Source organism: Agelaius tricolor, unplaced genomic scaffold, assembly GCF_023055355.1.
Source record: "Agelaius tricolor isolate 1412-34295 unplaced genomic scaffold, bAgeTri1.0.p SCAF_2, whole genome shotgun sequence".
Classification (NCBI taxonomy): Eukaryota; Metazoa; Chordata; class Aves; order Passeriformes; family Icteridae; genus Agelaius; species Agelaius tricolor.
The window spans coordinates 21,011,921-21,034,589 of NW_027269262.1; the positions used below are offsets into that span (position 1 = coordinate 21,011,921).

General features: G+C 35.8%; 1 protein-coding gene across 1 annotated transcript in view; it reads left to right on the plus strand.

Moving 5' to 3' along the window:
• Positions 1-22,669, plus strand: part of MARCHF11 (membrane associated ring-CH-type finger 11) — a 32,697-nt gene that overhangs the window by 4,338 nt on the left and 5,690 nt on the right. Inside the window, exon 3 of the mRNA XM_071454008.1 lies at positions 20,203-20,395. Within this exon, the coding sequence (XP_071310109.1) occupies positions 20,203-20,395 (193 nt within the window). The remainder of the gene's footprint in view (positions 1-20,202; positions 20,396-22,669) is intronic.

Here is a 22,669-nt window from a genome sequence, read left to right on the forward strand (position 1 = left end):
TAACATGTTCTGTGGTTTCCATTGCTTCATGGAAGGCAAAGTTATCTCCAAGGGGTGCATCTCCTGGGGCAGGACATTCAAGAAACAGAATATTTCTATTTTGATAGAAATTCTTCCACTGTCAGTGTTCCAGTTCCGGATTCAGCAGCTACTACATAATTCACCTTTAAGAATCTAATCCTGGAAACACATAGATTTTATTATGGGAATAAACCTTAAAACATAAACAAAACCCCAAATTAACCCATGGGCTAGCAGTGGAAGATGAGCACACAAACAAGTTGATGACATTTGATATGATGTATAACAGAGATTTGGAATTTTTTCAGTATCCCTCTTAGGATCATATCAGAAAGGTGTATCTTGTACTAGTCCAATTATGAAAACACACGTTCATGTTGCTGGACTTGCTCCATTGGCGGGGTGGAATTTGATCCAGTAATAGGCTGGGCTATGTTAATAACTAGGAAATTTCCTTACTGTCCCTCAAACTATAATGAGGGGAGCTGAATAAAAACTGCTTTGGGCAGGGCATTTTGGAAGTACTTAAAAAGGAGAGAGAAACTTCAAATGTGTGACTTGGAAGTTAAACTAATTTAGAATTATAATTGAGATTAACAAAAAAAGAAAAAAAGTGCAAAAATAAATATTTTTTATTAGTTCATTATAAGCTTATAATTTGTACAGATTTCCTTCCTAAAGGAAATATATTCCTAAAAGAAGTATAAACACATTGTTTTATTTTTATTGGTGCTATGTAATTTTTATGCTGTCAGGAGATTAGTTCACTAGACTTGCACTTAAGTATGAATGTGTATTGAAGAATATCAGTGCTCTTGTAAGATTGAGAATTAATGTTTAAAAGTGGAATAGAATAATGCAAAAGTTGAGAATATATACTTTGGTACTAAAACCTGTCACTTCTATAAGTGAGTAGTAAAGATATTTAGAGAGTAGCCTTTTCCAGACTGTTAGTGTAGTCTGTCATAAAATGGTGTTACATTAGGTGTTTGATAAATCCTGTTCATTAAAACATTATATTCTGGTACTTTGGTGAAATGGACCTATTCCAAAAGTAATACAGTAGATGGATGTGCTAATTTAAAACCTAATTGTGTGGCAGTTCAACACCTTTTCTGATATACCAGTAAAATCATAACACTTATTTAAATAAGTAAATGCTTACTTTTTAGGCCTGATTTCTTAAAATAGAAAAAAATTAAAGTGGTACCTTTTCAAAAGGTGAGGTTTCACTTTTCCAAATTTTGTGCGTAATCCTCGCTCATTTGAGAAAGCTCACTGGCATCAACTAGATAAGCATGAGCAAAACTGCATAACAGACTGCAAGTATGTGAATGTGTGTTACACTAAAAAGTGCAAAAGTCATGTTCTTCAGCTACTTCAGTATGGAGGTCAGTGTCCAGACAAAATTGTAGAGTAAATGTTTAGTAAAAGTTTTTGCTAATGACTATGCTCAGCTGGATGACAGCATTAAGTTCTTCTAGGCATAACTAAAAAGGGGAAAGGGGAAAGGCTGAAATCTTCAATTATGCATTCTAAACTGCACAATGTACTAAGGACAATCTATTAATGTCTCTTCCTGTACTGAAGATCCAGAAGAATACATTGTGCTATTCCATATGTCAGTGGACAAAAAAGAACAAAAAGGATTGTTCCAATATTGGACAATTTACAAAGAAGTTTGAAAAAGAGATAAGGAACAAATCTATGGTACACTAGCCCTGGTACCAAGACCCCTGGTACACTAGCCATTTCTAACTATAGTTAAGTTTTTGGCATCTCAAATGGGATGTATTTTAAGAGGCCTCTTAAAAAGAAAATAATGAAGCTTTGCAAGCACCCTTTGAATATGAAAGCACTATGCAAGGGCTGTTGGAAAATAAAATACTTGGCTGAGACAGGTATTACGAACTAAATGGAAACGAGATTCAATGCCTGAGTAGTCATTAGAAGGTAATTAATACATCAATAAATGCCTGGAAGGACTTAAAAAAATCAAATAAAGTCTTTTTAATTTCATGTAATGGAGAAGAGAGTCTATCATAGTGGAGAAAGTAGGCCAGTAACATGGTCAAAGTAGTGGAATAAAAGGAATTGTACTTGAAGCAGTTTTGTCCTTGCTGAGAAAATTACTTTTGTCATGAGCTTAAAATATGTGTTATGGTAATTAAGACATAAGACAAAAGTGATGATGAGAAATTATCTTTTACATATGAATAGACTTAGATGTGCTACATAGAAAGCACATGCAAGCTTTAGAAATATTGAGAACAGGAGGATCCAAATATATATTTAAATTTAAGATAATTCCTGATGAATTAAGGATCATTTCAAGAACAAATTCATGTTTTGGAGCGATAAAACTATAGGGCTGGGACAGAAAATCCTAGAGATTTTAATGACCCTAATTGAATGGTAAAATCCATATAAAAAGTGGTAGAAGCAGACTAATTCTTTAGTCTTGACAGGAGAGAGAAATCTGAAACAGAAAACTAGATGTCAGTCATCATCATAGATATCATAGATACAGTACCTGTACTTCTCACACTACACTTTTTTTTTTTTTTTTTTTTTTTGTAAGCATCTTTTGGCCACTTCTAGGGAGAATTTACTAGACTGGATAGACGTTTTAATCTGATATACTCACAGTCAGCTCAGTGACTGCACTGGGTAGATGGTGATTATGATCAGTTCTAAGTATCATGCTTAATGAGTTAGGAAACAAAAGGATAGCAGAGCTGTTGGAGAGGGCAGCTGGGGGTTTTTTCTGTGGTGGGAAAGGCAAAATACATTTTATGTTTACTTTCTGTTAAAGATCTGAAGGTAAATGAGGGAGTGAAAAACAGAATTGGGTAAGCAAGTGCCAGCTTAAAAAAGTGGTGCAGAGTACGGAGAGTATAAAAGCAAGGACATCAACTTAAAAACAGAAATGCAAAAAATTGAAGGCATCAAAGAGAAAATTCCGATGGAATAATGAATTTCATATTGTGTTTTCTTTGTTTTCTTGTAATTAATGCATAGAAAGACTTGGAAATAAAAGGAGTAGAGAACGGGCAAATAAAGGTGGTAAAAAGGTGTGGAGACAGAAGTCAGTTTAGCTTGAGAAAAACATTTGGTTGGCCATTCAGATGAGAGAGCACATTTTTCACAGAGCAAGTAAGCAGGCCACTGGTGCACTGCTAGCACACTAGGAGCTGAATATTTGGCTGCTAGCATACAGAGCTGAAGGAGTGCAAAGTGGACATTACAGTGGAAAAGAAGAAAAAAGCTTTAGAAACTTTAGAAAAATGGATCTAATTGATAATTAATGACAGGTGAGAGAGAAGAGGGGCTGGAACAATATCATAAGTACCAATGATCTGAAAGTCATGAAAAAATAAAGAACAGTAGTTGAACAAAGGAACTGATTCTATCATCACAGTGAGAGTTGGGTAGGGATAGAGAAGAACTAATAACAAAATACTAGATATTGACTTTGATATTCCTTTGAAGCATATTTGTAAGTTATGAGAAGAAATTAAATTCATCTTAAGAGGTCAGAGGACACATCAAGTGGGAGCTGAAGCCATCAGGAAGAAATATGGGGGATTACAGAGAAAATCAAACAGTTAAACAGTTCTGTCAGACTTCCAAGTATATTCTAAGGTAATCAAGTAAAATACAAAATAAAAAAAAGCAGGTCATACTTAAAAAAAAATAGCCTTAAAAGTATGTGGGTGTGTGCCCTTCATACATTACACTTTTATTTTCTGTAGCTTATTAAAATTCAATTGCTTTCTGTTTTTATTTTGTGAGATGTGTAGATTGTGCTCAAGGCAGTTTGACTGCTAGAATAGTGTGAAAAAAACAGTGCAATGTAAACTGTGAATGGTTCTTGGAAATAATTTTTTAATTACAAGTGTCCTACTGATTTAGTGGTAAGACATATAATATAGATTTAAAGAGTGGCATTATCTTGTTATATTAAATAGTGGGTTAAATACTTCAAGGAAAAAAAGTTAGATTCCTTCAGCCTATGATTTTCATGGGGCAGAATGACTTGCATGAGATACAGAGGCAGGTTGTTTTTCAGAGGAAATATATCCAATTACAGTTATTGCTGGAAATATAAGCATAAATTACATATTTGCAAGAGACTTCATTATAAAAAAACATCCAAAAGTAGAAAAGGATGTCAATGGGAATCAGGGTTGCTACATATATATAAGTGCTGCCATTTGAAATGCTAAGAATAACAATGCAAGGCTTAAGATACGGTATCAGACCTGCATTCACAAACCTTTGTATTACTGTTTTTTTTGTCATTTTCTGTGCTTGGGTGTTTTCCCAATGGCTTGATCTGCTAGAAGTTTGTGTAGTGATCAAAGATTTCTGAGTTTTCACAATACAAATTTTTGTCTTTTTGTCATATGTCAAAAATCCTGATTATTTAAGTCTTTAATTCCTATCAACAGAGACTAGTGGAAAAATACTGAAACCAAGAAGTGGTTGTTTCAGCAGGCTTCTTCTATTTTTTAATATGAAAAATTGTTAATACATGATGGTGTACTGCTTTCATACCGTGTGTCCATGATTCCTTACCTTATGCCAATTTGGCAGTGCAAGTAGCATGCTCTGAGCACCAAGTACTGTCAATACATGCTGACTTCTCTACCAGTCTGTGTTAACTCTGAAGTGTCTCTGTACTGTTATCCACAACTGAAATTTGTCAAAGAAGATTTTATTAAATTAATTTTGAAATTTACTTTTAATACTTCTTGGTTTTGAATGTTGGTCCATTCTCACTGAAGTCTTCAGCACTTCATCCCAATGACTGGCAGTCATACCAACTTACTTCTTTCTTAATTTGCTGTACTGGAGAGACAGCTTTTGTACCTATTGCACTTGTATTTTAAAAAATTTTTTGTCACATGTATAGATTCAAATTGGATGTTTGATATTCACTCTGAAGACTCTTTCTTATTGCTTCAGCAGTGTGCGGAGAATTGCCCCTGCCTGCTTTTGTGGCTACAGTGCAACGGTGAAGGAACACTTTGACCTCACTTCCTTTGAAGTACTTGTCTGAGTCAGAGCACCCTCATTGTGCGTTTTGCCTGCTTGACTCTTGCCATGGGGTTCTTTGCTTCTTTTTAAAATTTATTTCAACTTTCCTTTTTATTTACTTTTATTTCTTCTTTTATTTTTCTTCTTCTTTTGTTTACATTTCAGTGAAGCTCGTGGAGAATGAGTATTCTCATTCTTGGCCACATGCTGTTTCCTTACTCCCTACTCTATTAGTGTGTATGTGTCTCATTTTTGCATATTTTTCTGGCAGTGTCTTCCCTTCAGGGCAGCATTAAACTTTGCCAGTTCTGTGATGACTTTATTCCCAGTACAGGAATATACCATACTGTTACCCTCACAAGCCATATTAGTGGATGGGGGCTATTTCCTAAGCTAAGGCTCATTTTTATCATCTTTCATGGCTAAAGAACAGATATAATAAAATAATTCCTTAGCAGTTTCACATAGTCATGTACCTTGCCATCAAGATCAAATGCTAGCTAACTTTATGTACATTTAACTACTCTCCTAACACTGGAAGCATATTATTCCAAGCACTATAAATATTTTGGATAAAGCAAATTCCGTGACACTGGCAGCCAGGAATCTTTAACTGAAGAAAATGAGAGTAAACTTCAGTATGCCTTCTCTTTTTTCATGCTAAGGAGGCTCCCTCTGCTCCATGGGCAGAAACAGACAGACTGAGAGTCTACATCTTAATGGAACACTTTATGTATCTCTCATCGCTTTATCTGAGCAATCTACAATTTACAATCTACTAGAGCTTTTGGCTACTCCCAGAACATTGTGTTCCTCCTTGAATGACTAAAGTCCGCATCTGTTTCAGGGCTGCTCTTTCATAGGAGTAGAGCAGTTGGACAAATTTTAGTTGAAGGAATGGGTGTAACAGCTGATGTGAGCTCCCTGAGTCACATCAGAATAATAGAAATAGAATATGGGAGACTCACACTTTCATCCTTCTCCTGCACCTGCAGCACTGTTCCTCCACATAGCCGCTGTTTTTAGTGACCATAAAAATCACTGTAAGCTCAAATCATTTGATGCCACCTCCCAAAAAGGACACTTTGATGGTATTTGAATGTACAAGCTGACCTAAAATCCTCCTAAGACTTAATAAAGAGGGTCACTTCCTCCTCACCCACCATTTACAGAGTCCTGCATATCATCTCATTGCCTTCTGGATGCTTGCACCAAATAGAAATTAGATGAATAACAGATGCTTTTCTGATATCTGTCAAACTTACAAAAAAGATCTTCATATACTCCACTTCCCAGTGTAAACAGAGGGACCTTCAAATACATCTTGTAGAATTGCATTCAGGGGTGCATCATTGCTCTCTACAACTACCTGAAAGGAGGTGGTGGTGAGGTGGTTTGGCCTCTACTCCCAAGTGAAGAACAAGCAATAGGACAAGAGGAAATGGCCTCAAGTTGTGGGAAATGGCCCGGGGAGGTTTTGATTTGAGATTAGCAAAAATTGCCTCATTGAAATGGTGGTCAGGCATTGAAACAGACTGCCCAGGGAAATGGTGAAATCATCATGTCTGGAAGTGTTCAAAAGGCATGTGGATGTGGCACTTGGGAATATGGTTTAGTGCTGAAAGGAATTGTGCTAGGTCAATGGTTGGACTTGATGATCTTAGAAATCTTTAGCAACTTTAAAATTCTATGATCCTATAATCTCTGGGATTTCAAAATTCTCTACTTCTACTGCCCTTTCCTTCTTATAGCCTTGGTTAAAAATCTAGGAAATATGTGAAATTGCTGTTGGTTCTATGGAAATGTGCCTAGATCAGAGTTTCTCCACTGAGAATTGATGCCATGTACTTGACTGTGTTCAGATATTTGTGGAAAATCTATTGTGCGTTCAGTGGGAAGTGGCTGCTGGAATTTTAAAAGCTGCTCTTTCCTCTGGGCCTTACCCTCCTGCTTTTGTAGATGTCACTGATACAATTGCTGTGAACTTAGCCCCAGCAATTAAACCTAGAAGATCTATGGACTTCAGTCTTCTAGTCTAGATTGTTTTAGAATAGAAAGAAGTTTCAATACTTCAAGTACTTCCAGATGTCTTGGTGGTCATCATGTGACACAAGTGAGTCTTTGTCTTCATTGTACAACTCTCATGCATCAGGTCCTCAAGATAACCTTCAAAGTTCTTCCTTCCTTGTTTGGGTTCAGAGATACAGGCTTCCAACCTGTTTACTTAAAAATAATCTAGAATTTCTGCAGTGCTATATCCTATAATCCTGCATTAGCATATCTGAAGTGTGAATAAGAAGCCATGTCTCTGTCCCAGGGTCACTTTCTCTGTTTTCATCACCACTTCTCTGGGCAACCTGTTCCAGTGTCTCACCTCTCTCACTGCAAAGAATTTTTTCCTAATATCTAATCTAAACCTACTCTCTATTAGTTTAAAGTTGCTAAACCTCATCTTATCACTATGCTCCCCAATAAAGGCTCTCTCCCTGTCTTTCCTGTTGTTCCTCTTGTAGGGGAAGAGAGTTTTGTAAAATATGTTTTATGATAAGAAAAAGAAAATTCTTTAGAAACCTAACTTTTATTTACAAACTCAAGTTCATGCACGAATTTGCGTGCCTTCAAAGAGATGGTTAATTTGCACATCTCATGTTAATTTTCATTACTAAAGGAAAAGCACTTTCAGAAAACTCCTGTATGTGCTGGAAGAGAGCAATCCAACTGTTCAGACTGACTGTGGCCATCATCATTTCTGAAGGATGTGGGTCCAAAGTCGCAGCTACTTAACTTCCAGCTGGAGGATTCCACCACTGGACTTGGTTATCTTGTTGGTTGAGAGTCTGGGCTGCTTCATTTTGGTGGACCATGATCAGGCATTCACGAAGTGGCATTTTAAAAGCTCTTCTATTGGAAGGTTGCTTAGGCTTGTTTTCACAGTCACTAAAATACCAACTTTTCCTGTTCAACACCTCATTCCAAGTTCCCTGACTGGAGAAATGATGCATTCCTTCATCTCTCTTGTCCCTTAGAATCCTCTATGAGTTAAGGCTAATACAAGAGAAACAGTTCTCTTCCATACAGCATAGCAAAAAACAGTCCAATGTCAGTATAATGGCAATTTAAATTATTTTTTTTTTGGTATAGTTTATGGTGGTGATTCACAGTCAGTTTTCTGTAATTCAGAGTTGGATCTGCATAAGTTACTAAGTCAGTCAGGCCTGACTGGACAAACATACCTGAAGAAGAGTATTAGGTCCTCTCTTTACTAGATGTCTAAGCCATTTACCTCTTTGAGCCAGGAGATCTTACACTACCTGTTTCACAGCCCTGAAATGTGTTCCATTACCTCTGTCTGCAGTCAGAGGAGACTTAAACACTCTGCACTTTCTCAGCTCACAGGCTTGGTATTTAACCAGAGTCTAAGGAGTAGGTGAAAATTCCATCTGAGATGGAGATGCTTCCCTGCTTTTTCATTAGACATCATCCACGTAAGGATGAGTTGCCCACAAACTCTGGAAATCAATAAATTTTTGTGTGACTACAGTGGCAGAACCAGGGCCTATTGAAGGTCTACTTCCCTGTTTCTATCCATTCAGAGAGGTGAAAAAGAATCATAGGATAATAGAATGGTTTGGGTTGGAAGCAACCTTAAAGATCCTGTAGTTCCAATCCTCCATGCCATGAGCAGGAATGCCATGGGCAGGAATGCCACTTGGTAGATGAGGTTGCTTAGGATCCCATCTAACCAGGCCTTCAACCAGTGCTTCACCACCCTCTGAATAAAGGATTTCTTCCTAATTGCTTTCATTTTTTTCAAGTGGCTAGCAAGTTGTTTCAGGGCTTATATGCTAGGGGACTCCTAAGGTGTTCTTCTAAGAGTGTCCTAAATTAGTTTAATCAGAGCTCAACTGTTACTGTTAATATTGTTAAGGAATCCAGAAACTGTGCTGACTGTAAGGTAGAACAATCTTATGAGTTTCTGTTCTGAAAAGAAGACCATCATATGTAATAAAAATGTAAAGAGGGAACTATTGTCTAGAACCAACAAAATGTGAATGTGTCTATAGTAATAAACTTAAAAAAATGACAATTGCAGAACAGTAAGTGGTTTTTCCATAAATGTATTTTCCATATTAATAGCATGTACTTATCTTTCATTCTTTTTGGTGCTTTTGGTATTTGAGAGAAATGGATGGCATTTTTATTTTATGTCTGTGTTTTTACTGCAAGAGATGGTACATAGGTTATATGTAAGCCATATAAGCACCATCAAGCCAAGAACAATTTATAGCTTGGGAATTTTCAAACACAGTGATATGAATGGATATTACAGTTTTTGGTATTGCAACCATTGCTTCTTGAAGCAATATGATTGTTGACACAGAGTGTAACGTTAGACAGCTGGAAATTTTCAGAAGCATATTGTGCAATTTAATTTAATTACGCCAAGGCATTTCAGACATATTCATGATATGGTTAGAGAGAAATAGAGAGTATCTGGTACAGTGTATACAACAAAGGCAGCTATTCTGTTTTTACACAGATAGAGCTCTAATATTATATGATATGTAGTATCTAAATTGCCACTCTCTGTAATTAAGCACTACAGCTTATATGTTTTTATAAAAATGGAATCTTGTGAGTGATCAAAACAATGGCTACTCAAACTATTAGAAAAAAATTTGCATTGATTCAAACAGCACCTACACAGTGTGTAGTTGAGATTATTTAGCAGTACCTGAAAAAAACTAATGCAATTGACTGCTAAAATTTTACTGTGTAATATATATTTAAATAACAACCTAATAAAAACTCCTTATTAATACCAATATTAATACATTAATAAATTAAATTATTAATTTTTAAATTAATAATTAAATTAAATTAAATTATTCATTAAATTATTGATTAATTAAAACTGTAATGAATCCATTATACTAATTCTTATAAATGTATTATGCATATTTTTAAAGCCTTTTAGTTATTATACATTATGTGTGATATATTAATTAATAAATTACTTAATTCTTCCACTAGGCCAAATTTTCAAGCAGTATATTATTTACCATATTCATTTGTACACTCTAAAATTCTATAATTATGACTAATTTCTCTTTAACTGAAGACTTATTGCTAATTTAATTCACTACAAAATCAGTCTAAGTGATTTATTAATTTAAGCAATTACATTCAAATTGACTTACAAAGCAGACTCTGCCAGATTTCATACAACCCAGAACCCAGGGTTGTCTTCTTCATGATTATATGCTATATAATAGCTTGGTACTCTTGCCATTCTGCCTTCTAACCTTCATCCAAGATACTCATTATCTTACTTGGGGATTAGACAAGGCAACAACCCGAACTCAGGATATGTTTCTTGAGTCATTTCATTGCCCTTGAAATCTGAACTTCTCTTTGTTTCACATCTTACAAAGAAACACATGAAATCAGGATTGCTTCTTCTCTTATGAGCATCTTCCAGATTTTCATATGAAAATTCTGGTTTCAGTCTGTGAATTAGTTTTTGCTGAGGGCCAAAAGGAGCAGAGGCCAGTATTTGTACTCAGTGGATTTCTGGTGAGGTTGTATCTTGCAGGGCTGAAAGACATCACTGCCATATAGCAACTGGAAGAAGTCTGAATAGCGAAGGTGCATCTTCCTAACTAAAGGTGGGGAGTTGCTTTGTTCCTGAACTGTTGTTCAACTATTGTGACTAGTGCTGCTGCAGGATGCAGGGAAATCCAGCAACAATACATGATGATGTTATTTGATTGCATGTCTTTGGATTCATAGAGTGTCTGCAAGCAGATAGTGGGAAGCAGTAATTATGATGTACTTTAAACAAAATTATGCTTTACAACTAGACTGTACTTATCCAATCAAATGTGTTTGTGCATCTACATTCTGAGGGTCCTCTTCCAGTCTTCTTTCAGTGAACCGGAAACTTTGAACTCTGAATTTCCAATTGCATGGAATTGCTTTCACTTTCATATAATTTCTATGGTTCTTTTCCATTAAAGCCTTTCCATGGCTTCTTTTCCTGCATCCAGGGCCCACTGAAATATGCCAGTGTCAGAAATAGTTCCTAACACTTTCTTTGTACCATACTAAAATAATTTCCCTACGTATCCCTAAGGAGATGATGTGAATAGAGTAATCAAATTAATTTGCTTTTCCTTTGGTTCAGTGAACATCTATGTATTGTACAGGAACTGGAAGTGTTCCAATAAATTACTTGGAGGAAGTTCTACTATTGAATATCCTGAATAACACAAAAATCTGTTATTAAATAGTATTCTTAGAGGTGAAAGTTTAAAACCTTGCTTTAACTCACCTGAACAATGGGTTTGAGGCAAGGTTCTCATAAGGGAACGGACCAGACATTAAGGTATAGAATATTCTCAAATAAACTCTCCATGATTCCTTTTGCATGGGTTGTAAAAATTATTTAATTATTCATAGGGTCAAAAAGACAGAGGAAGAGTAGCCAGAACTTTCGGAAAGTCTAGCTAGCAAATTAAGTGTGAGTTTCAGTAAAGGAGCCAGAATTAATACTTAAATACATTCAACATGGAAGACAAGAAGGCATCAACAGAAATGTATAGTGACTGTCTAGTGACTGTATAGTGACTAGAGTCCAGGGTATTTTTGTAGAAGAGGCTTGATCTGGCCCTCCATGCTGAGCAATTTCTTACATATATTTGGTGACTGCATCAATATCATCATGAACTGCACAATCTTAGCCTCATGCTCAGCATTTTTTTTAAATTTAAAAGTTGTCAATAGTTTTAGCTAGAATTTACAGATAGTTCTTTCCCAGGAGAGAAGAAAAAAGCAAATCCAGAACCTTTTCTGATACTGTCTATTCGTGTTGAAAAAGTAAAATGCAGAACTGTATATACAAACGTGGTTAACTCTCCAAAGTGACTACATGGCATGAAAATTGTTAATACCTCCTTCATATCACTTATTTATGATCTTGCTGAGGTTTATTTCCTCGGTGCAATTATACTGAATGTTTTTTCTCTTCCTGGAACTGTTCTTCCAGGAATGTGGACCTGACGGTAACAGGACAGCCTATGTTTGAGCTAAGCTGTCAGCATCACTTTGCAGATCATCTTTGGGTTGCAGAGACTGCAACAACCATGGCAGGCTTTAATTTCCTCCAGTCATTAATATTTAATTTTCACATAATGCTATCAAAAGTACAGTAGGTTGTAATGAAATTCAGTATTTCCAAATCAGCTGCCAGAGAAATTGAACAGTTCCTACTTTACAGTAGGAATACTATTTATTCACATAGAATGGTAATTTCATTTTCACCAAATATACACCTCCATGGAATGTGCAAAATACCAATGAGCTAAATGCCAGTAAACTAAACGTAGTTAGTTTGAGTCTCATAGGAGTTAAAAGTTAACTTGAGAATAATTTACCTAACCGTACATGTTTCTTATTTCCTTCAGGAACCCTCCTAGACTGTGTCCTCTTTGCTGTGTTGTATATCAGCAGATATCTGTTCTTTTTTGTTGTAGTCCCCCATGAGAACAAGAGCTAGCAAGCATGAAACTTCTCCCAGCTTCCTACAGAATACTTCATCTGTGTCTACATCCTCCTTGGATGGCCTGTAACAAACTCCCACCAGGATGTCTGCCTCGTCGCCCTTCCCCCGAATCTTTATCCATAAATGCTCAACTCTATTGGCACCATCATTAAGCTCTAGAGAATCATGACACTCCTAACGTTCAGGGCTACCTTGCCAGCTCTCCTTCCTTGCCTATCCCTTCTGAAGATCTTGCAGCCATCCATTGCAGCACCCCAGTTGTGCAAGTCCTCCCACCATGTTTCCATGCTGTCACCATTTTCCTGCTGCCCAATGGCTTCCAGCTTCTCCTGTTTGTTGCCCATGTCACATGCATTGGTGTGGATGCACTTCAGCTGGGCTATTGATCCTACCACCTTTTTGTGGGGAGAAGCCCTAATTCCTACATGGCCATTCTCAGGTGTTTCTCTGCTTTCTAATGTATGTTTCCTTTTCAACTTGTGCTGTTGCTGACATATACAGGTCCTTATTCCTGCATTACTGAGATGGCAGACCAAAGGACTCTGCCTCTCCAACACTTGTGTGCTTCCCTCAGGCTGATCTCTAGTGAACATGGCTTTATCCCTTTTCCCTTCAAGTTTAGTCTAAAGCTCTTTCAGTGAGCCCTGAAAACTCCTGTGCAAAGATCCTTTCTCTGCTTTGCGACAGGTACACCCTGTCTGTCATCACAAGCTCAACACCATGTAAATTGACCCATGATTAAAAAACCCAAAATTCTGCAGGGAGGGAGTTGCAGAGATTTGCCTGCTGCGTTCAGCAGGAACTTGTCACCATTGTCCCCTGTCATTTAGGTCACTGCATTGGACAGAGGATAGGGAATCCTCCATATCATGCATTCTGTCTGCCCTTTTGTGCCTGTCCCAGGGAAGGTAGTTGAACTCTTTTTTGCTTTTTCTTTCTTACTCCGATATTCCTCACCGTGCTTGCCTGCCTCTTTTCTGTCAGTACAAAGAGAAGCTCCTCTGCCTGGGCATGCCTCCCACAGGCACGCTCACTGCTGCTGGCCCCTACTGCCACAAGAGCAGGGCACACTCTGCAGCCTGGCACCAGGGTGTCAGTGTATTCCACTGGAGCTCTGCCTGGGTAGCTGCCTCGGCTGGTCACACAGTCTTGCCTAATTCCTTTCATTATTTTAGCTGTCAGCAAAAAATAGATAGTGAAAATTTCTCAGAGAAAGAATAATGTAAGACTAATGTAGTTGACATCACAGCTCTGCTTGTGGTCTCAGATCCCAATTCTAACATAATTTTAAAAATTGTAAGATAAAAGGTTGAACTGTTCTACTTAGTAAGTAGTAAGATTTTGAGAGATGAATATAATAGAATGTGAAGATTTTGTAGATTGACTAGGATGTCCAAGCTTCTGGACAGCCAGAAATCCAAGGTGCACCCAGGGTAGGTGTAGATGTTCAATCAGTTGTGTACATGCAGTAAGTCAACACTTCCAGGAGCTGTCAACTAAATTGCTTGAGCAGTGCACAGATGGACAGGATCTGCACGGTAAATGTTATGTTTTCAGAATGTCCCAAAGTAAAATAGTGGTGCAGCCTTCCAAGCTGATGGAGAAATTACATACAGCCCAAACTATCTGTATTGATGAACTCTCTGGCAGATGAAAAGATAATGGGCATCATGACTCCAGGCACTCAATGTGTTAATAATGTATCAAAATAGGCAGCCACTAATGGTGTGCTGCAATTTTTGTGACATTGATTCTTTTAAGAAAAAGTCATAAAAACAGAAGCCTATAGCTAAAAATGACATTTCTAATGTTTTTGTGTGTGTGTACTCAAAACGACGTATTTTCTGTCCAGACTGGTCAGTAAATTAACTATCATTGTATACTGAATGATGTAGGCAGTGTGTGCTTACTGCAAAACATTTTAGAAATCCTAATTATCTAATAGCATAGACTACCAACAAGGTAAAGTAAGGAACAGCCATTTAAAAAATGATATGTTGAACTTAAATCTGTGTGTTCTTTTGCTTCTCTATAAGTTTTAATCATATGTACACAGATTACAAATCCTGTAATGGATAATGAATAACACTAGGAAAGAACTTTTTCTTGTAAGAATTAGTTCTAGCAATTAGAGCAATCTAACAAAAGGTTTTGGAGGTTATATATTTGGTATGTTTTCAGTTTAATCTTGTTATGTTACAGTAGATCACAGCCAGGCATTATTGTTACTGGTATGTAAAATATTCCTTCCAGAATGAGTGAAGGGATTGAGAGGTTTCTGTCAGCAGTGCCCATAATAAATTCTGTTTCTGAGTGAACAGAGTGGGATAACCCCATAACAGCTCCTTAAGGAATTTTGGTGGATTATAAATTGGTACAGCTGATACGCATTTCGGTAGCCATAAGGAAGTTCCATATGTTCTTTATTGAGGATGTAGGAAAACCTGTTGTTTCTTTGCATTTTTAATGCAAAATATTCTAGGTACAAGCACAGTATCAGTTCTTTTGAGATAATTTTTCTCCCATATATTATACCATAATCAATTGGTTTCTACAAGGCATTATTAAAACAAAGCCAAGTTAATATTGATTTATCTCAAAAATGACAGACCTTTGAATATTTTATCCACCTTTATGTTAGTAAGGACATGCATATAACTGTATTGACTTTATTCTTTAACAACTTTTCCATCAAATCAATACATTTCCTTCAGCTTCTGAAAGTCTCAACCTCAAAAATAAGGAATTATTTCCTTATATTTGTATTTTTCTTTGACAGAAACCTTAAAGAAAAAAGGAGCAATATTTCTGGGGTCAGAATTTGAACTCTAGAGTACCATTAATGTATTATACTCCCAAATGATTTATCAGGGAAAGACCAGTGGTAAATAAAAGTTTAAAAGAACCAAATATAATGAAGTGTCAGTAGAAGTAAAAGCCTAGGAAGTTTTCAAGGGCAGAAAGTATTACATTAAAACCAGAAGCATTAATTATATTTTGTTTAAAACACCATTTTCAATGGAAGTTTTTGCCATCATTGTAAATGAAAATAAAATGCTTTTTTCATGGGAAACTGAGATGGCATGCTACATTATAACACTACATATATTATGAGAAGGAATATGAAATGGGATTTTCATAGAAATTTGAAATAATTTTAAATTTTATTCTTAATAGTTTATAATAATTCTATAATAGTTTATAATAATTTTATTATAATATTTATACTTATATATATTATATTACATGTAATATAATATATATTATAATTATTATGTAAAATTTATAAGCATTTGTAAAATCTCATAAATGAGGTTTTCAAAATTATTATATCTGAAACCTACAGTATTATTATAGCTATCAAGATACAAAATATTTCACATTTCTTTCTAGTTGTTGAGCAAAAATGTCAATCTTTCTCGTAATATTTTTTTTAGAGTCATCTACTTTACAGAAGCTGACACTAAAATCCTGTCTAGATTTTCCTAACTTGGCAAAATGTTTAGCTAAAATAACTGTTACAGATTGTGGAATGTATAGTCAGCAAATAGGAAAAATTAGAAGTCATAAAATTAGAAAGTCATAATATTATTTGTAGTCATGAATGATTAAAATTTTAGAAGCAAGTTATATGAAGAAAATGAGAAAAACACTAGTGGAAATAATGGATTTAAGTCATGACACATGAATAATGTGATCATTCAATTTACAATGTTAAATAATTGTCTGTTTTGCTCTGAATGCAATTTCTCAACATACTATCACTGAATAATTTTTATATTTTGTGACCTCATAAGCCATTAATTTGACATTAAAAGATGAAGTGATTATAACAGAACAGTGAATACAATAAGGAAAATAACTGTGAGAAATCAAAGAAAGTTTACCTGACTTTGATGCTGTAATAAGAATCTTACTCTTAGAAGGAGCTTTCTTTTCCTGGGTTTCTTTCAGTTGTATTCTCACACGTATTAGCCATGTTGTGAGTGAGACTTCCGGCACAAGCAGATGGTGTGACCACAACTCCAGTTCCTCTTCACAGGCCTTGTAATGAAATGCAAAGCAACCGAACAATAGAGTCCTGTGCAGTCCATCTCATTGTCTAATGGCTAATGCTGGCCGTGTTTAAGGAAGGACTGAACATTCCAAGCCTATCAACATGTCAATAACATCATAACTACAGAATATCACCTTCATTATGTGACAAATACACCGGTCCCAGTAACATCTGCTTGCCTTTTTATAATTTCTACCCAAACTCGGTCAAATTTATAGGGAAAAAAAATCAAGACACTTATTTCCCAAGAAACAATCTCAGACTGTTACAAATCCAAACACATTGGAGAGAGGCAAGGAGGGGGAAATTTCAGTTGGGGTAAGTTAACCATCAGGAACATCCACAGTCTTCTTGCCATTAGCACTAAGGACTAACAGGACTAAGACAGAAGATGAGGTCCCCAAGCTCATCGCGTGTTAGAGCTGAACAGCAATCCATCCCACCTCATCACTCCTGGGGTGCTGGATTCCTATGGCAGACTGCCGGCTACAAGGAGGCAAGTTAGCGGTTTCACATAAATTTTCTAGGCCACTGCAATGTCTTCTGTCTTACACACAGTCCTTCCTACCCATCTACTGTGGAATATCATCAATTAGCTTAATTTACAGATTACAGTAATAGGGAGGAAAATTTTGTAAAATTTTTGAATTTCTTGATTTTTGCTGACCTTCATACTGAAAAAGGTGGAGAACTAAATTTTTTTCATAGGACAATGTCAATACCATAAAGGTTAAAGTAGTTGGGTAATAGAAGAAAATATCTAATCTTATTTTTGGGGTTCTTTTTATTTATTATTTTGATGGAAGTTTTGGTTGGTTGGTTTGGGGGGTTTTCTTGGTTCTTTTGTTTTTAAAGACAGAAGAGTTAGGAACAACTAGGAACAACCTTTGGAATGCTTGTGTGTTTTTCTTAGTAATTGTCATAATTTGATAGTGTGCTAATATGCTGAATCTTTCGAATTATTGACTTTATTGAGGTTGAGAGATTCAATTGCTTGCATTCTTGACAGATCAAGAGAAGAGTAAAATAATGAGAATACGTTCTTTAGAAGAGGCTAGGAAGAGGTGAGGATCATATCTATGTTTCTTAGAACTTATCAAGGTCAAGGTCAAATTTTTCTAGAATTAAAGAATTGGGAAAACCCAACAACAAGCCAACAAAATGCCCTCATGAAATAGGTCAGTGGTTGGCACTGAGGAAGAGACACTGGTCTTCAGACAACACCAGAAGGGATAAGCTATCTAGACTGCATGCTACATTATTTATCCCAAATGTTTGGATTGCTTTTTCTTTTGTTCATTACTCTCTTTGCAGACTATGAGCAATCTAAGTTTAAAAAAAAAAAAAAAAGAAAGAAAATCAAAATAAACTGAAGTGAGTTTACAAACTTCTGAAATTGCACTGTGACAGATCTGCTGTTCATTTCATTTATATAAATCTTTTCAGTTTATTGCCAGCTTCTTCTGTGAATTTGACAGTACAATATTTTGTGACAGTTAAAGCTTTACTTCATGTAAATGGACTTTGATTTCAGGCATGCCAAAGAAATTTAATACAGTTCTGTCACACACTGATAAAGAAAGATGATAGTCATACATAACCAGCAGCATTTTTGACAGTTTTCTGCCAAGTCATGCTATGTAGCTTCAGCTGAGAAATGAAAAATAATTTTGTTTAACATTACCCTATGGGGTCTAATGAATGTTCAATGAATTTCAGTCCCGAACTTCAATCCTGTATACTGAGTCATGGAAAGCTCACACCATTCTGTCATGCATCACTTGTTAATGACATTCTTTGACCTTCATAAAGAGACTTAACAAAGGAAGTGAGTATCCATTGTTGTTTGACATAAAAAGGTAGTATTTAGCATGAATAGCCCCATTCCAAATCTTCATGTTCCATGAAAAAGCTAGTATGCATTTCATGAGTTCATTATAAAAGGATATTATTTCAAGATAGATGATTTACAAATTGTTATATGTCTATCTTTTTGTACTGTTATATTCAGGGGCTTGCAAGAAGAGAAGGAATGTAGCACCAATTGTTCATATTAGGCTACAGTAGAAAAGTTAATGGGGAAAGCTGAAAGAAAGGGACAGGGGACCCACTGCTCACTCAGGCTCTTCCCGGTGGTACTTGGTGGGAGGAAGAGTGTAAGTGGGACAAAAGAGCATCAGAATGAATATAAGAAAAAATGTTTTTGAAGAAAAGCTTTTTTCAACCTGAGTACAGTCAAGAAATGGAGAAGGTTGCACAGAGAGGCTGAACAGCCTCCATACTTGGAAGTTTTCAAGGTATTACAGAATAAACCCCTGAGCAACCTGGTCTAATGTCATCCCCTTATCATGTTTTGAGCAGGAAGTTGAACTAGAGGGCTCCCACAGCTCCTTGCAACCTGAATTATTATTTTATCCTATGATTTTTTGGTACTGGGTACCCAACAGCTGTAAAAAAGAGAAGGCTTTAGTAAAGTATTAGGAAAAAGGAAAAATTATTGCCAGATGGGAAAAGAGGCAAGAAAACCCTTATTGCAATAGCTTTCTCCACTTGTTCCCTACTGCAGCTATAGAAGGGGGCTGGTGCATCCAAAATTAGGAACAGGAAAGATGTCTACAAAATCTTCACACCAGCCCTGGAAGGAGTGATGGGGCTGGAGTGGGGAGTCTACCAAAGTAATTTACATAATTATGTCCAAGAAAAGCCATATATGTTAAGGGTAATCTAGAACAATTAGTTCCTTATGCTGTGTTTTGTTTTTGTGACTCTTATAATGGAATTTTATTTCTCTTATCTTGACAGAAGTCAGTACGCACACTCTTTCATATTTAAATCTTGTACGACCATAAACCAGAGTCATGTCACATATGGAAGATACAGCCTGCCCTGGAAAGATGGACATAATTGGGGTGTACTGAAAAGACATGTTTGTGCTATCTGTATTCAGGGCTTCTCCTGAGTTTTTGAGTGACTTCCACACTAGGTTGCAGGAGTGTTTTTGTGCTGTTTACACTGGTTTATGCAGAGAAAGACAACTCCCTTGGTATGTCTGGAACTTCTTTGATGAGAAGCCTGAAAGTGGAAAATGGCTTCACACTTCAGGAGGGAGGGATGGAAAGGAAACCTGTCACACTAACATAACATATATTTGAAAAAGTCTTCTTCCTTTTTTATTCTGTTCATTGCCCTCCAAAGATGAAAGACAGAATTCCATTCCTAAGACTTAATATATTTTTTGCCTACATATTCAAAACAGAAACAAAACTATTAACTCTTCAGAAGTTCACAGCTAGATCGTATTGATAGGGACACTGGAGGAAATGGAGAAGCAACTATTAGCTTCACTTTGAAATAGGAAAAAAGATATATAAAATGTCAGTATCAAGGATATTAGTAAATATCTATGAAGATATGTGTAAATATTAAAATAATTTCTGATTTCAGGAAAAAGATGGAGTTGAATGTGCAACCATGGACAATAACATTTTTATCTTATGCAACTTTGTTTCTCTTTTAGTGGCAAAGCATTACTATAACACTGGTTGAGAAAGTGCAGATGGTTGCTGTAATCCTAGGATCTCTGTTCTTAGTAGCAAGTGTGACTTGGCTTCTATGGTCAGCCTTCAGCCCTTATGCAGTATGGCAAAGAAAGGACATCCTTTTTCAAATCTGCTATGGAATGTATGGTTTTATGGATCTAGTATGCATAGGTAAGCTCAAATCTTTAAACAGCACAGACTGTGGTTTAAGACTGTGACTATTTCTATTTTTCTAATTGGTCACTCTAATTGATCAGTTCTTTGCAGATTTATTCTCAGCTGATACCTTTGGCAAATGCTGCTTTTTACAGTGTTGCAAATATTGCAGAGAGAAAAGAATCAAAGAAGCTTTACTCTCAGATTCATCAGTGGATTCACAAAATCTTAGTGGTGAGAACAGGATCAGCTTAAATTTCTTGATAAAATGACTAACAAAGTTCAGGGAGTTAAACAGATGAAAATATGAAAGACATTATTAAAATAATTAGTAAAGTTACACACTGTCATCTTCTGATGCCAGTTTGAATTAGATTGTACCATCATGAAGCACAGAAGAAGCCCTTGAAGATGTCATCAAACTGCACACCCAAAATTAGGTTGCACAGATTTATATAGGTCACTGTGCTAGAAATGGAGGAGAACGGAGAAGGCAGGCATGAGTTCTTTGCACATCATAAACAATTATGAAACACTCACACAGTGCTAACTATAGTAACTTGCTTTACTATTAAAAAGCCCCAAGTAATTTAGCTGAAATGTTGTAAAAAAAATACATTTTACTGCAACACTGTATTAACCACTTTTGAAATTTCTGAAAATACACTGGACCCAGGAATATTTAAATAGAAATCCCTTTTAGTATTTGGTAAAACAACCTGATTTGATTGTTAGAATATTTATTATTATTTGGAGAGAAAATTTATGTTAAATATTACATAATTATATAATTTAGAGAAATAAATTTACATAGTTAGTAATAATTATTTACATCAAACAACATTCACAGAATTTTAATTGCAAGAAAATCCAGAAGTCAAATGCCATCTGATGTTTGCATTGACATTTCTGAGAGATAAATGTTATCTGAATCTTATATATGGGAATTAGAACAGTGCTGAATTCTGCTTTGTAAGGGACAAAGAAGCAGAGTGATTCCTAATATCAAGGGTTTTGCTTCAACTGTAAAGCCACATCATCTTTTATTGAAACCATCCCATTACTGTAAAAGTATTTATATTTCAGCTACATCAGCAGTTCTGTTCATTTTGTAATTTTTGTTAGAGAAGCCTGCCCTGGAATATTTTGTAACACAGGCTTTCTTCTGTGAACCCAAATCTCAGACAGAAAAGTGAGCAGAATCTCATAGTTTGGACAAGTGCTCATCTTTTAAATGAATAAAAGGACTCAGCTACGTGTCCTCTTAGATGCTGATTTCTGAACATCACCTCTTCCAGCTTAACACTCCATACTGAGGGCTTTGCTTTTGTTTAAAAATACACAAAAGAAAAATAAAATGTGCTTCAGGCATTCCAAGCATTTCATTTATATGGAGTTCTGGTTTGTTTGGGTTTTTTTTCCCTAATTAAAAAAATACTTTGGAATGCATCAGCTAGTTGAAATAACCAGTTACTTCAAATTATTTTCATTTTTCCCATTTGTTTTACTGTTAAGACACCTAAACCAGATTAAACTCAAAACCAGCCAAGAACGTCTGTGGGTTATCAGAAATATTACTGTATGTATCCATAGAAGTAAATATTTGGCAGGCAACCTTTGATTGATTGGTGCATCCTTTAGCTGCCTTTCAAGCCAGCTAGGCTCAAGCCACTGCCAAAGTGGAAGCTGCTGAACAAACGTGTGCCTCACATGGAGCTTCTGCAGGAGCAAAGCAAACACACAGATAAAGTGACTGGCCTGTCACTTAATAAATGCATATTTTATAGAACTATCACAAATAATACAGGAAAATTTAAATGTAAAAGTGACTACAATTCAATATATTTGGACACTGTATTGTAGTTACAAAATTCACTGCACATATGACTTAGGAATTTACTAGACTGTATCTGGAAATTCAGAAAGCTGTATAAAGGAGGTTTTATAATTGAAGTATTTTGATAATCCAGATTCAGTAAAGCCACTTTCTTCTCTGCTAAGGAACTTGATGCCTTGCAACATTCCTGTAACTCCTTGGTTGTAAAAAGGAACAGGCTGAAATTATTTACAATAAACACATATATCTGCACTTTACATGTCTTTACTCAGAAAATCTTTTTTTTCCCCCATACTGGACCTAATGCTAATAATAAGACCCACTTATTCTGCATATAATTTTTAGTAATTTGCATTCTGTTTAGCTTGTAAGATCAGGACTTTTTGTAACTCTTTTAGTCAACCTTATTAAATTTCATCATTTTCTTTCATGATAAAGTGAGGGAATTGGAT